This window comes from Aquila chrysaetos, chromosome 6 (genome assembly GCF_900496995.4).
Source record: "Aquila chrysaetos chrysaetos chromosome 6, bAquChr1.4, whole genome shotgun sequence".
Lineage (NCBI taxonomy): Eukaryota > Metazoa > Chordata > Aves > Accipitriformes > Accipitridae > Aquila > Aquila chrysaetos.
The window spans coordinates 46,197,354-46,212,002 of NC_044009.1; the positions used below are offsets into that span (position 1 = coordinate 46,197,354).

The window sequence follows — 14,649 nt, forward strand, 5'->3', positions numbered from 1 at the left end:
TTTTTATTCTTTGCATTTTGTGCACTTTTTTGCAAAGTCAAATATTCCTAGCTATTGATCTCACCCTATGTCAAAGGATTTCTATTGATTCCAGTGAAGATAATGAATATCAAGTATCTCCCAAACAGAACCCCTTTGTCAACATTTTCTGCTGACCCAAGATGTTGACTTTCCTTATCTTAATATTTTCAGTATCACAAGACACATACCATAGCACATGAATGTAAAAATCAATTCTGATTAAAGCTATGCAAGTGAAATCAAGGCAGATACATTACTGTGAGTAGGAGAGCTATGCATCATCATTAATAGGATACATTTTATTAACTTCCCTGCATCTTACCTAACCTCCTAGTGAAATCATTGTATACACATACAGAAAGTTAGAATATAGAAAACAGATTGTAAATGTTTAGGTCTAAAAGGCGTTCTCACACCATACAGTAACTAATACTTTTTGCACTGAAGCCTAGGCCACCAGGAAAGGAAAAGCACACCATTTGCATTCATTCCTAATTGGACCCCAGAGATGGACACATACAAACCAAATATCAAATCTGCTGCTTTTCGGAATAAAATGGCTGTGTAACTGCAAAACTGCCTGTAAAGCACAGGTAGCAATATCACTTCTTCAGCTACAGTTAACTGTGAAATGTATCACTTGGATGATAGTTAAATAGATTCATTACTACAAGCAAAGGTCAGGTCCTCATGTGTCCTCTACTTTTGATGAATAACCTATTTATATTTGCATGAGAAATTCGGGGGGGGGGGGGGGGGGGGGGACGGGACACATAGCTAAATACCATCAGCATCAGCACACGCAATTCTTTACCTCCAAAAGTGCCTTTTCTCCAACGATTTCTGACTGTTTTAAAAACTGACTGACTGGGACGCTCTCCTTCTGAATTAAATCAGTTTGGTATCATCTGCCATAAGCAACCTTGCTCACTGTGCCAAGCAAGAAGGGAATTGACAGTAGTGCACAAGAGTACAAGCCTGGTTTTATAATCCTTGTCCCTTAGCTGCCCCAACTCTCTTGAGAGCTTACTTCATCTGAAACTGAGAATGATTTTTTAGAAACACTGCATCCATGCAATGTAATTCCTTATTACATAGTACTCAGCAAGACGCCACATAGTTTGTGCTCTTGCTTTAAATCACAGTACCTGCATGCTTATGTTTATACATTCGCATGAGATTTCCAAACCAATTTATTAGTCCTGCAGCTTCTTTGCAACCCAGCTGCGCAATTTGTTTTCCCATGTGCCCTCTACTATGTAGGACAGGATGACTAAATATCACCTCCTTGTTTATAAAGTGGTGTGCTGCCAAGTTTGGTGGGTTTTACCCTGGATGATCCACATAAGAGTCCATTTCCATATGTGTTTAGCATTGACACTACCGGATTCCATCCCTCCTTTCCAACTGGAAGCATGTCTGCTTTCTTGAACTATGTGAAAGTCATGGAAATCCTCAGGTCCACCTACATTTTTAAGATTGTCATTAAGAGAAAGGCTGATTGTGCTCACATCTATACAATATCACAGTAAAACCAAGAACACCCAAAGGGAAAGCAAAAATCAAAAAACTTCCATCTTTAAAAGGATTCATCTGTCCCTGATGATGATTAGATAAGCCTTTGGCTTTTCCTTATTCCAGGGATGCTGAGCATTGCCAATGTACGTGAGGACAGTGAAGACAGTGGGACTGAAAGCAGCTCTGTAAACAAAGTCTGTTTCAAAGACTTGACAACCACAACTTGTAACACACAAGACACCGAAACCTTCTCAGGACTGACCTGTAGACCCAGCAGATTCACTGTTAGCATGTAATCTTCTATCCCTAAGAACTCCTCTGTATGTCTTCTCTAATTCCCATCCACATCCTCAAATGCTGACTATGCCATATGAGGCTGCAACAGCTGTAAAGATCAGGCAAGACAACAATTCTTTTGTAGCTCTTCCTCAAATCATCTACGTGAAGTTCTTCTCCATACCAGGCATGAAATGACAAGTATAACAGGCTCAAAAAAGAATACATCATCACAGAAACATGTACCTTGTACACTCAATAAGTGATGTGCATTTGGTCATGAAAAATGGATGTCATGAGTGATAAGCACCGACTTAATTTTTAAACAAACTTAACACAGTATTTAGGGTGCTTGTTTTGTTTTAAATCACTACCATATTTAGGAAACCTTTTTTCCTGTACTACAGAATTTTGCATATTATTTTGGCTTGCTTTTTGTAAGAGCAAAATTTAGCAAGGTTTTTTTCTGCTCAGCAAACTGCATTGCAGCAGGAAGCCTATGCAGAAAATGCACACAGTACATAACAAGAGCAACAAATCACCAACCCCACTAAACTTCAGTGTGTCTAACAGTCACTGCAAAACAGCATTTATTTCACGGTGAACTCTAAGCATACCAGGAGGAGAAATAAAGTGAAACTTCATATGCAGAAAGTTGTTTATTATGTTCTAAGACAACATGGCAAGACTATCTTCTCCATTCTAAAATAGGTGGATACAAACTTTCAGCCACCTAAGAAAACCATCAGGGACACCATTCTGGCTGACAGTATCAACATTCACGTTCATAGACTTCCTTCGCCTTCATAAATGGATTCTTGCTTAGTTTTTAAGCTACAAGGATTAGGTGGACTTCCTCCAACACCATAGCAATCTTCAGGGACATACATGCTTTAGCTACTCTGACCCATTAGACTCTCATTTCACTTCCCTGTGTCCTGCCCTGAAAAATATTCACAGCTCAGTTACAAATTATCAGCAGCAGTTACTTACAGAGTAGTAAATGCAGTGACCAATCTGTCTATATAGTCTGTGAAAGATGTAACTTACCTAGTTTTAGAAGGGCACACCTGAGCCAGCCAAACCCCAAATGCCTGTTCAACTCCTGGCAAAAAAAAACAGTGAAGAAGAAAAGAATAAAAGAGAAAACATTTGGTAACCTCATGGAATCCAACTGCACTTTTGATGCAGCTTTAAAACCTTACTTTTGAACTGTGGAGTGCTGAGCTTTGTTACAAAAACCTCCAATTTTCAAAACCTCAGGCTCAGTTTTCACAAAAAAAGTAAAAGTACGTGCAACAAACCTAGCATAGCCCTGCAAAAAATAACATCAGACTTATGCTGACATGAAAAGTTACACTGAACATCGCGAGGTCAAACGTACAGCTAAAAAAATAGGTTCTTTCTTGAAAGTCAAGGCCTCACTAATGTGTTCCTGACAACTGTCAGTGGTTAAAACCACCTTACTTGCTGCTCAAAGAGACTTTAAATTTTTTTAAACTGCCAACCTCCATAAGAATCTCTTCCTTGATCTCAAAAACTTCACGCACTTAGAATTCAAGGCAGGTTATTTCCTAGTGTTCTCCTGTCTTCTTTTATTTCTCAATGGAACTCATTTGACAGCGGTTTTAAGTTGTAAAAAGTTCTTTCCAACATCTATCTGGCCAATGAAAATGGTTACTCAAAGAAACAGAAGAAACACAAGTTTCCCAGCACTGAAAAAAAAATGTTAATAGCATTTACCTCTCTCTACCATCTACCAAAGGGAGAAAAAAAGAAGAAAAAAGAAAAAGGTCCAAGTCCCTAAGTACTTCACTTCATGAACCTCAAGAGGCGCTGCACCAACAGCCACTACCATTACACACCTGCACAATCCTGTCCTCTTACCCTTAATTGTCTAACAGAGCCTTTACTCTGTTTCAGTTCAGCAGCAAGTGGGCTAACTGCATCACGAAAATACCAACAAGAACAAGGCCACATTCCTCAAAACCCACCAACCCAAAACACATCGCTCAACTGCAAAATTACTACAGCCCAGGCAACAAGAAGTCAAATACTTCTAAACACATTCAATCACAAGCATTACGGCATTAAAAATTCTGTGACTTTGAAATAGTTTTCACAAGGTAAACCACAACAAATGATGGAAATTATCCCACAAATCAGGAGGTCTAGTACTGAGACAAAACAGCCTGTAATACCTGCCTAGAACTGTACATACAAAATTCAGTGCATGTTGTCGCTATGGAAGACTTAGGATACACATAAACGTGTCAACTACTATATAGCAAAAACCCTCCAATTTTTTCACAGAAAATTCAATTCCTTTTTCATGTATCAAAACCTGATGTGTGCAGATGGAGAACAAGCTTACGGCAGTAAAATCATTTTCCCAAGGCTGCAAAGAAAGCTTGGGCTATGCCCAGGATTAGAATAGTCCCTGGAGCAAATTCTTGGCCCAGTCTCTGTGAACCTAGCAGGATCAGAGTTAGCATTAATTCACCTTTTTTCCTCAGCTTGTGAAAGTTTAAACAGGCTGCCTTAAGCAAATATTATCTCACAAAAATGAGGGACAAAACAAGAGTTACTATCAAAAAAACAAGAAAATGCTAAAAGGAGATATAAGTCTGAAAACACCTCATCTAGTGTAAGTTCATCCTATCATTTGCCATAAGCTTTAGGGCTAGACGCTTATCAGTTTCAAATTGAAATAAACTCATGGAAGTCAACAAATCTATGTACTCCAACTGAAGATCTGTCCCTATAAATTACTTTAAGTGTATTTAGGAGATTTCAAGCCTAAAGATTCCATAAGCCATTAAACATTACTTGCAACATTATCCCTTAAATCCAAGCCTTGTTTTCATCCACCAGATGCTTCTCAGCAGGGAAATGTACACACGGTAACCCAATGCGTATCTCTTAGTGGGAGAGTAGCAGGAAATCTCCCTTTGAGCAGGGTTTGCTCAAGTGCTCACCAGGATTCAAAATACCAAAATTGGATCATTTTGCTGCCCACATCTCAATATTAGATATGATTTATTTATTTTTTTATTTTTTACACAGGCAGAAGCAGTAACTACAGGTTTCCCATAATCAGAACTCACATGGTAAAAGAACATAACTATGAATTTTACCTCCTTAACTAACAATCTGTACAAATTAATTTGCTGACCTATTTTTTCACGGATAGAAAGAATTGTTCAACAATCTCTCCTTTTCTTGTTGCAGCTAATTACACACAGAAATATCAAGTCATGACAAATAAAAAGGAGACACAGTTTATTATTAGTTTCTAATGCGCCACAAAGATGAGCAAGTGAATTGGCTCTTTTGGGTACTATTAGTTCCACATAGTTAGACATTATAGACTGATACATGGTAGCCACAGCAGCAAGTCAGAGAATAGTGATGTCTATCAAGTTGGGAGGTAGCAAATAATCCTCCAGGCATACATATAGCCCTCATTCACTCTCTTACAAAACAACAAGCTAAGACTGATGCTTTTCATCTGTCTTTCTGTATCCCCAGCAGCATGCACTTACACACATACAAACTGATCAGCATAACGCAATGCTAGTACAGGCTGTCTTATTTTTTCTTGTGCTGTTTAGCAGTTTTCTCGTAACTCCTTAGCCATGCAATTAGGAAGTGATCTGCCACCACTGCAATAAGTTTTGTCACTAGCTTCCATGATGTTAGCCAGGTCTGATGCTGGTTACTTGGCTCTGCCCTATGTTTTTCACGGAACTGTTAGAAACGTTTTTCTAGGATTAACTCAATTCACACTAAATGTGAATTTAACTGTTCCAAACATCACAAATCTGTTATTAAATATCTGAAGCCATTTGTTGCTTTGAAAGACCATTCTTTTCATTGAAGGATCACAAATCATTCTTTTGATCAAGGTAAAGTAAGTTATGTAGTTTCCACAAAATACTATTTCTAAGGAACTCCTTTCTAATTTGGACTTCAGCATTTCAAGTATACCTTAACCTGTCTACCAGTTGTCTACCAGGCCTACCAGAATGGGAATGCATGGAGCTACCTTTATTTTCCCCAGCTACACATCCTAGCTGAAACTGCAGGTTACATTTCCATTCTATTAAATCTCCCACTGAACAATAATAAATCTTCCCTCTAAAATTTGAGATTTTTCTTCTCAGGGCCTGGGGAAATACTGTCATTCTTTGGCCATTGAAATGTTTCATTAAAAAATGCGATCTGAGGACAACGCACTTAGAGGTATATTTTCTTCACCCGGATATATTGAAAAGATACATTATACTTAACAGTTCCTTGATGCATAATTTTTAATAGCAGAAGATAAACAGTCCTCATATCTGATGAGAAATCTTCATTTAGGTTCAGCCGAGGATCTTGTTCTGCCATAGATATTTCTCATATTCTCAGGATAGCATCTAGCATGAAAATGGCCCAGAGATCTCTCCAGAAAGGCAGAGTTCATGGTGCAAGTACCAAAAGCCACTTATTCTGCAGCAGTTCCTGGAAGGCAGATGCCTCTTGTCTAGCTATTTTTATGTTATTTGTCAGACTATACCCCTTCCTCTGCAGTTTTTCTGTCTAGCAAAAATACCAGCTGGTTATTTCTGGTCACTCTTCTTTGACTAAGCACTGACTAATCCGTTACTTCTAACTCCGAAGCTAAGCTTATCCGTCCCTTTTTCTCCACATCCAGAGAAAAAAGAACAGTAATGGGTCATACATGAAAGTCAGAAGAGATACTTAGGAGCTCTTTATGGTTTTTCTGGAGAAGGTTGGTTTGCAAATGAAGGTTAGTGTCTATTAAAAGTTATCTTGCCTTACCCTACTTCCAGACTTTGGTTTCAGTCTTTAACAAAGACCTGCGATAATCCTCATTTGAACAAAACTAATTTGACCAGGTTGTACTACCCTTTTAATACAATGTATCAAAGTTTTCCAATCCTTCAACCTGAAAGACTTGACCAACTGACACTACAGTTGCTTGACAGAATATCAAGATCTATGAATGCAAAATAGAGATCAGAACAACTATAGGCCCTTATCATCCAAGTACCATACCCTCAATGAAAAAAAAAAAAAACCTCAACACCACCAAACAACCCAACCCCACAGTATTTTTACCTATTTTTATTTTAGACTAATAATTGTGTAATATTTTCAGTAAGGTACAATAATGTATTGATCAAACCACACATTGTTTTACAATGCGCCAGAAATGCACAACACTACAGTGGACAAGCACAGCTGTTTAACAGAGCATAATGGGGTTCTAGTACAGTTTATCACCTACAATGATAAATAATAATTTTTTCAAATAAAATAGTAGATTAATTTATCAAACTAGATTTTTCACAAGATCAGTACTAACATGCCTTTTCTCAAAAAGTATCATAGCATGTAACAAATAGGAGTATCTAGGACATAAGCTTTATGCTCTTGCTGGTGGTGTTTTCAGAAACAAAAGTGTCCCTCAGTTAATACTGGGTTATTAACCTCAGAAGGGGCAGTGCCACCTACTGAAACAACATCACCCTCCATTATAATAGATTTTCTCCGCTACCACTCTATATGTACCCACAGTCCCTCAGATGCTCCCATTTCTCATCTAGCACTACCACTGCTTCACCAGAGTTGGCAACAAGGAAGTACATGTGTCAGCCAACCAACAGTATGTCCTACTGCAACATGGTATAGATCTGCTGGGAGCTACATTGCATTGTAAAGAAGCAGATATTATTTATGTGATTATTTTACTGTTATTAAGTCCTCCTACAGTGCAGGCATATACTGTATGAGTCATCTGCAAATAAAATTCTGTACTGAAAAAGTATTAAAATCTAACAAGCTTCAACTTTCAGTGAAGGGAACTCAAACACTGTTACTGAAAAATCACAGAGAATAAGTGCCAAGAAGTAAACACCAACCACTATCAACCTCCCCAGTAAAGCAAAAGTTATAAGTGTTATTAAAAAATTTAAATCAGATACAAGTTCACATTTTGTTGTTTACTTTTGTTGTCTACTAAGTTAAAACACATGAATATTTTAAAATTTCTGGCAGAAGTAAAGAAAACCTAAGGGAAAGAAAGCTGTGTTCTGATTTTCATCACTTTCACTGCTGCTCACAAAGTTCTTTTTAATTCAGTAGTGCTTTACAACCTCACAAACTTCAAACAATAAAGTGATACTGTACAATGAATATTAAACATCCTTTTTCTTTCATTAATCTTGATTTTCAGCTCCAGATACAAAGAATTACAAGTTCATCTTTGCCAATAAGCAAAGCAGCGTGTTTTTAAATTGGGAGAGCAGAGAAAATATCTCATGATCTACGAAAATAAAATTCTACTGGTATATCAGGCATTCATAAAGAAATCTGCTAACACATTCATGCCTTTGCACAAAAGGTAAGCCTGCAACAGCTGAGGTACTACTTTGTGGAACTGATACTACAGCGACTGATTGAAAATACATTTGACTTTTAAGACTGCAGTGATGATTCTTCAAAGGGCAGATGTACAACCACTTACATATGCGATATACCAAATAAACCAAGAGCAGCAACTGAGACTTGTACTAGAGGATTATTTAAATTCAATTTTACACAGAAAAAGTCAAACAGTTCTTTATGGACAACAGTTAATACCATTCACATGCAATAAACATAATATTCCTTCCTTTTCTAACTGTTTTTGTCTATTTTAGCCAAGATACACATTTTTCATCCACTACAGGCTAGGGATGGCTGTAGGGCGCATCATTCCCACACTACCCAGTTATCGCCAAGTGGCATGCCTAAAACCCTCCCCATTAAGTGTTCAGTTCTTCTTTTCCCATATGCAAAATTCACCCTCTACCTACATCTGTGTCTAATGGCGCAGTATAATTCTCTCAGGGATATGAGCAGGATCCATGACACCAGCCCAATTACTTAACACTGCCGAGTTATTTACCTCACTTATTTGTATATTGTACCTTGCTACACAACTGTATTTTCATAGTTAGAACCTCTGATTCATCAAACACAAAGTTGCCTTTAATGGAACCCTAGCAGAGATCTGATGGCAACACTGAAGGCCAAATTCTGAGTGTCTAAAGTCTCCTGCTATGAAATAAATATAATATATATTAGAATATGCATATTATATATATTTTATATGGTATAAATTATGTAATATAATAGAGATGTTAATTCATTTAAAGGACATTACTGTTTTAGATATTGCACACACTTATTTCAGACTTTTGCACAAAAAAACCCACAATCTCAGAAAGGAAAATTAAAACAACAAAGGAAAGAATTGTGTTTATGATTTTTACACTAAATAGCCTAGACTTAACATACTTGCATGTTCCTCATTCTTCATGAAATGATGTTAGAGTGCTAGTTCTCCCTCAATATCAGCATCCTGGTTTAATTTCAAAATTCTTTAGGATGATCTTTTCTTATGAGAAAGGAATCAGTACTTAGCACAAGGAATGATTAAATGGCAATTTTCTAATGTAAAAATACAACAGGCTCATATGTTTTAAAGGTTAGCATTTAAACACAAACTCAGTTGTTTTAATACACTTCTACCACAGCAACAATTTTTTAAATTGTTTACTGTTCAAACATATAGACAGAGATCATTATATAGCCTGTTCTAGATTTCACAGATTTCTATCATCATTTTGCCTGCCAACTAAGGAAAAGATTTCATGATGTGTGAAGCATTGCAGATTTTAGACCTATACTTCTGTTCAACAGCTATCAGTCTTGAACTTGACATCCATATGCTATTTTCTCCTCCCAAGAAAGTCACTTAGATTTTTGTATGCCTAAAAAAAGACAGGCCCTTACTGGTCTCTCATCTCATTTTCAGTGAATGAAAATTGCATTTTGCTGTTACTAAGTACAGATTGACCTATACAAAAGGCTATCTTTTGCCAGTGCTGCACAGGCAATGGATATTTTTGTCCTTTAGATCTTACGTATAACATGGTTAGGACCAAACTCTGGTTTTGACTGTAGTGATGCAGCTATAATGAGAACAATAGGGTTGCACAAGTGTCACCAATATCAGAATTCTACCTTGGGAATTTAAGTTCTATATTTCATTAACACTTCTGTGAGACTACAGCCCTGAAGCATCTGTCTTTTTGTAACTGATGTAATTAAATGCCCTAAGAAATATGCAAAATGAGGGATCTGCATACTATCACACAGCAGCTCTATTCTGTATTTAGCCTTTACTTGGTTTTAAGGGTCTGCATGGTATTGTGACTTGAAATGTAACTTTCTGAATAAATGTAATGTGCTCTGCTAAACAAAAGAAAACAAAACAAAACACAACACAAAAAAACCCCACACCTCTCAGGTCTTTAGGAGCTAGAAATACAATTCTATATAGCTCCTGGAAGAGAAAACACAAAGACCATACTTTTCCTGTGGTCAGTGGTCCTGGAGAATTGTTTAGGTACCCAGCTGAGACACTCTAAAATAGGCCTGAGTTCTGAATGCCCATCATTTCTCTGACATTCAGTGACCTTTAAAGAATGTTGAATTGGATATCCAAACTAAAGAGCCTCAGAATCATGAACCTTCACCTATATTCTTTATTAGCAGGATTATTATTCACAGCTGTGCCCAGGGTATACTAAGTATTGGGCAAACATAAGGGAAAGCCCGCATATATTTAATTTTTCAAGCAAGAATAGGAATGGGTCACTGGGAAAATGATATATTCATCAGTAAATTAATATAGTCACTCCCCAACTCAGTCGTCTGAGTAGTATGCCTGAGATGAGGAGTGACAGATTACATCAATAAGTTCACATCCAAGCATCCAGATGATAACACCTTCAATTGCTCAACGTTTGTCCCATGTAACTCCATTTGCAGTACACCAAAGTAGCATAATAGGGAAGGAGAATCAGCAGTCATGTCCTACAGCTAACCAAAATGAGATTTTATGGCTCAATTTTGTCATTCCAATGAAGAAAGTAGACCTGGATCCATACTTCCTAAGGTTTGTTGGCATTTGAATCCATCTGTTAGACTGGGATGGGATGTCTGGACTGGGATGAAGCTTTAATCTGAAAGCAAGCTCTACCCTGAAATTTCTAAGCGTATGGACCATGCATTTCAAACATAATGCCTCTCTAATCCCAGTATGTGGAAGCTCACTTTAATAAAACATTTTTCAGCAATTCAATTTGAAACACAGATGATGTTGTATACAAAATCAGAATGCCAGTTTCTTTGCCTTTACTTGTAACATCTTATCCATGGGCCAATAGTTAATCCTATAAAATACTCCCACCGACAGAACTGTATCTACCAAGTTTCCATCTGAGATACCATACAGATTAACAAAATCATAGAATCATTTAGGTTGGAAAAGACCTCGAAGATCAAGGCCAACTGTCAACCTAACACTGCCAAGTCCACTACCAAACCATGTCCCTAAGCGCCACATCTACACCTCTTTTAAAAACCTCCAGGGGTGGCAACCCAACCACTTCCCTGGGCAGCCTGTTCCAGTGCTTGACAACCCTTTCAGTAAAGAAATTTTTCCTAATATCCAATCTAAATCTCCCGTAGCGCAACTTGAGGCCATTTCCTCTTGTTCTATCACTTGTTACTTGGGAGAATAGACCAACACCCACCTCACTACAACCTTCTTCCATGTAGTTGTACAGAGCAATAAGGTCTCCTCTCAGCCTCCTTTTCTCCAGGCTAAACAACCCCAGGTCCCTCAGCCGCTCCTCAAAAGACTTGTGCTCTAGACCCTTCACCAGCTTTGTTGCTCTTCTTTGGACACGCTCCAGCACCTCAATGCCTTTCTTGTAGTGAATAAAATTCACCTTCTCAAAATAACATTGCATATTTACCACACCAGACTAAACACTTACCAGAATAGGACCTCAAATCATGGACCTATTGGTTGCACTCAAGTTTTCACTTATTTCTATAGAGCTAAACCCTTAAATATGCCTGTGGTGATCTAAAAGAAGTGATCTCCAAGACAACCATGAGGACAGATTTCACAACCTGCCTGTTATTTCTCCAGCATTTTGCAAATAGCCCAGCATCGACTCTTCCCGTGATGCATTAGCATGCAGGGCCTATTCAGCACACTCTGACCACGCTGGGACAGGCTGTCTGCAAGTTCCATCTCAACGGCTGCCTCATGAAAGCCCTTAACAAAGCTTACATTTACAAAGGCCCACATACTAAATCTTTACTCAATCTCTGACTACAAAGAGAGCTTTTAGTACAAAATTTGGTCTATACGTTGTTCTGATATATCGATATGACTACTCCATTCACTGTGAAACAATTTTAGCTAACCAAATCAGGAAGATGAATGAACAAACTACATTCTGTGAATCACAAATCTACACTGGACAAGAAATACCAGATAGAATGAGAGTCTGTTTCTGTTTTGACAATATTATCAGAGATTAGCTGCTTGAGCAGAAATTAAACTTTAACAGCAAAAGCTATATTTGCAGATTTTTCAAAATTACGCTTTAGTAACATAAATGTCAAGAAATTAAGAATAATGGGTTTCAAAACACCAGAGTTCCATTCCACAGTAATAGTCCCTTGTCCTCTACTATGATTCTGAAACTAGGCTCAGTATGAACCTACAATACTGCAGCTACAGAAAGGAGAAGTTATAGTTGTTATTATGAAATGATTTAGACTGCAACCTTATACTACACATATATATGTTGAAAAAAATATGTTCATATTGTATTATCATTCTTTTCTTGTATTATTGTAAACCAGAAACAAATAATTATATTAAAATGATTAATCCAGTACTTACTTGGGGTGCTGAGGAATAAATTAATGTTCATTTTAGTACTTTTTATCATGCCTGTCTCAGTTTATGACTACATATTTATAAAAATGTAAATCCACTCTTTATAAGAATTCTACAAACATACAAATTTCAGGCAGCATCGAAATGAAAAGTGAAATGAACTTATTCCTCAGGCATTGCTCAGTATCTGACCATAAAAGTATTGCACAAAACCACAAATGTCAGAATATGCATAACTGATTCTAAGTAAGCCTAAATTTCAGTTGCTAAAGATGATACCATAGGGCTCCACTGACCTCAAGGATCTTACAAATTTAAGTCTATAAAGATTTTACTGAAGCCTTGTGCAACTATCTGCTGGAAAGCAACACCTTCAACAGCATCCAAAGCCAGTGAGACCATAACCATTACCACGGAGTGCCGAAGCTGCATTTCGAGACAGCAGCCAAAGTTTCCAAATGGTCTTTTATAAGTACAGCACTTCTGTGGTAAAAATCAGTATATTAAGTTCCTGATAGCAAGAGATCTGTTCTTTCAGCTAAATAAAAAAGCTGATTTTATGGTCTGTGTAAATCCTACTTCTCAATATTAATGAATGAAAGATGATGATTTCATTTTCCCTTAAGCAGCCATCCTGCTCCATATCCAGCCTAGCCTAGTTTAGATTTCCAAACCTAAAGAGACCAAACACATTTTGATGTATACACCAGCATTTCATCTTCTGCGTTCCAATATGTCAGGCCACAAACAGCCCATCCCAAAGAGAATACATACTATACACCTGTTACGTAGCAAATATACGACATGTATATAGGTACATCATAATTTGAATTTATATACTTTTATAATACACTATACACAGGTTCTTAATAGTAAGTCTAACACACAGAGTTCAGATCGACGGATCTCATGCCTCATGTGCCATACATCATTACCTAACAAGGAAACTACTTTGTGTATTCAGGTCAACATAAGATTTGTCAATCTCTTTCAATATTACCAAGTGAAAGTTCAGCTGGGGCATCATCATAATCCCACCCAAAGCAAACATCTCGTACCAGTCAAGATAAACCATTCCAACTTACTCTAATGCTGGAAAAATATAGCTTTGGAAGCAAACAGAGTAGTCTTGAAAGGAAGGATGGTGATAATGCTGCAGCACTCAAGGGAGGGAGCAGACCATAAAAAAGGAAAGGTAGTCTAGTTACAAACACTTGGTTGGAAAAGGAGACTCTTGAATCACTTCCCCACTCTCCACACAGACCATGTACACGGGTATCACTCCCCTTAGTACTTTTCTTATCCTCCATGTCCTCCATTTCTTCAACTACAGCTATCAAGTAATGTCAGTTCCCTGGCCTACTACTATCTTTACTATATCATGTGCTGCGGCAAGAGCAGCACTAGAAGATAGACTTGCAATAAAGTCTTTTGAAGCATGTAAGAGGATAAAACAGAAATTTACAGGAAGAATTTATCAGGGAATCAGAAACAGTAGGGAGAATACAGTCAGTGTAGCCCAACAATTAGCACAGCAGGCCCCCATTTTTCACTGAAGTGGAACGTCAGGGCTGTACTGCTAACACTTTACCATTACAGGCAAGGGTAAAACGGAAACAGGAAACTTTAAATAGCAGGTGCTCACAAAAAATTGGCAGTGTCAAACACCCCAAAGTGACAACTCGTCATTTATGTCAAACAGGTAGCAAACTCTGGTCACCTGGCATGTCTCCCAACTCATGGATTGGCTAGAGGAACCTGCTAAAAGGACAGCACAAAGGAAGAGAGCAGCCAATGTGAGATGATAAACTGAGTAGGACTGCTGAAATTGCATGGGGGAGCAAAGCAAGTCTAGAAGAACATATTTTCCTCAAAGATTAAGAAGTTTTAATACTAAGCATATCAAAAGGCCTGGCAATGTTTTTGTGGCATACAAGTTAACTGTCAACTGTCTATTAAGAGGCTGTGTATACAGATTTAATATATATCTGCGTGCTGCTTCCTCTTGTATT

At 37.6% G+C, this 14,649-nt stretch overlaps 1 protein-coding gene across 3 annotated transcripts in view; it reads right to left on the minus strand.

The window, feature by feature from the left end:
- The window catches only part of TMEM163 (transmembrane protein 163), a 105,645-nt gene that overhangs the window by 83,580 nt on the left and 7,416 nt on the right, over positions 1-14,649 (minus strand). Inside the window, exon 3 of one of the 3 annotated variants that reach the window (XM_030016628.1) lies at positions 2,866-2,920. The exons of the other annotated variants lie outside the window; for them this stretch is intronic. Coding sequence (XP_029872488.1) covers positions 2,866-2,920 — 55 coding nt within the window. The remainder of the gene's footprint in view (positions 1-2,865; positions 2,921-14,649) is intronic. 3 annotated transcript variants of the gene reach the window in all.